The 256-nt window shown below is 58.2% G+C and overlaps 1 protein-coding gene across 1 annotated transcript in view; it reads left to right on the forward strand.

Moving 5' to 3' along the window:
* CATSPER1 (cation channel, sperm associated 1) overlaps nucleotides 1–256 on the forward strand; it is an 8,020-nt gene that overhangs the window by 3,368 nt on the left and 4,396 nt on the right. The window contains exons 8-9 of the mRNA XM_010837839.1: nucleotides 1–34; nucleotides 177–238. Coding sequence (XP_010836141.1) covers nucleotides 1–34; nucleotides 177–238 — 96 coding nt within the window. The remainder of the gene's footprint in view (nucleotides 35–176; nucleotides 239–256) is intronic.

Here is a 256-nt window from a genome sequence, read left to right on the forward strand (position 1 = left end):
ACCGCCATCCTCATCCTCATGTTTACCTGCCTCTGTATCCATGTCGTGGGGCTGGGTGGGAGCATGAGGTGCTGTCATGGACAGAGTGGTGAGGCGGAATCAGAAGTTGGGGGTGGTGAGGGGAGAGGAAGAGGGGGGAGAGGACCCCGTGAGCCGGTTTGGTCCTCAACAGCCAGTCCTGTTCTCTGTGGTACTCCGGGCACTGTTCCGCTACTCTGACCCCAAACGCTTCCAGAACATCTTCACCACCATCTTC

The sequence above is a fragment of the Bison bison genome, unplaced genomic scaffold, assembly GCF_000754665.1.
Source record: "Bison bison bison isolate TAMUID 2011002044 unplaced genomic scaffold, Bison_UMD1.0 scf7180017864080, whole genome shotgun sequence".
NCBI classification, from domain to species: domain Eukaryota; kingdom Metazoa; phylum Chordata; class Mammalia; order Artiodactyla; family Bovidae; genus Bison; species Bison bison.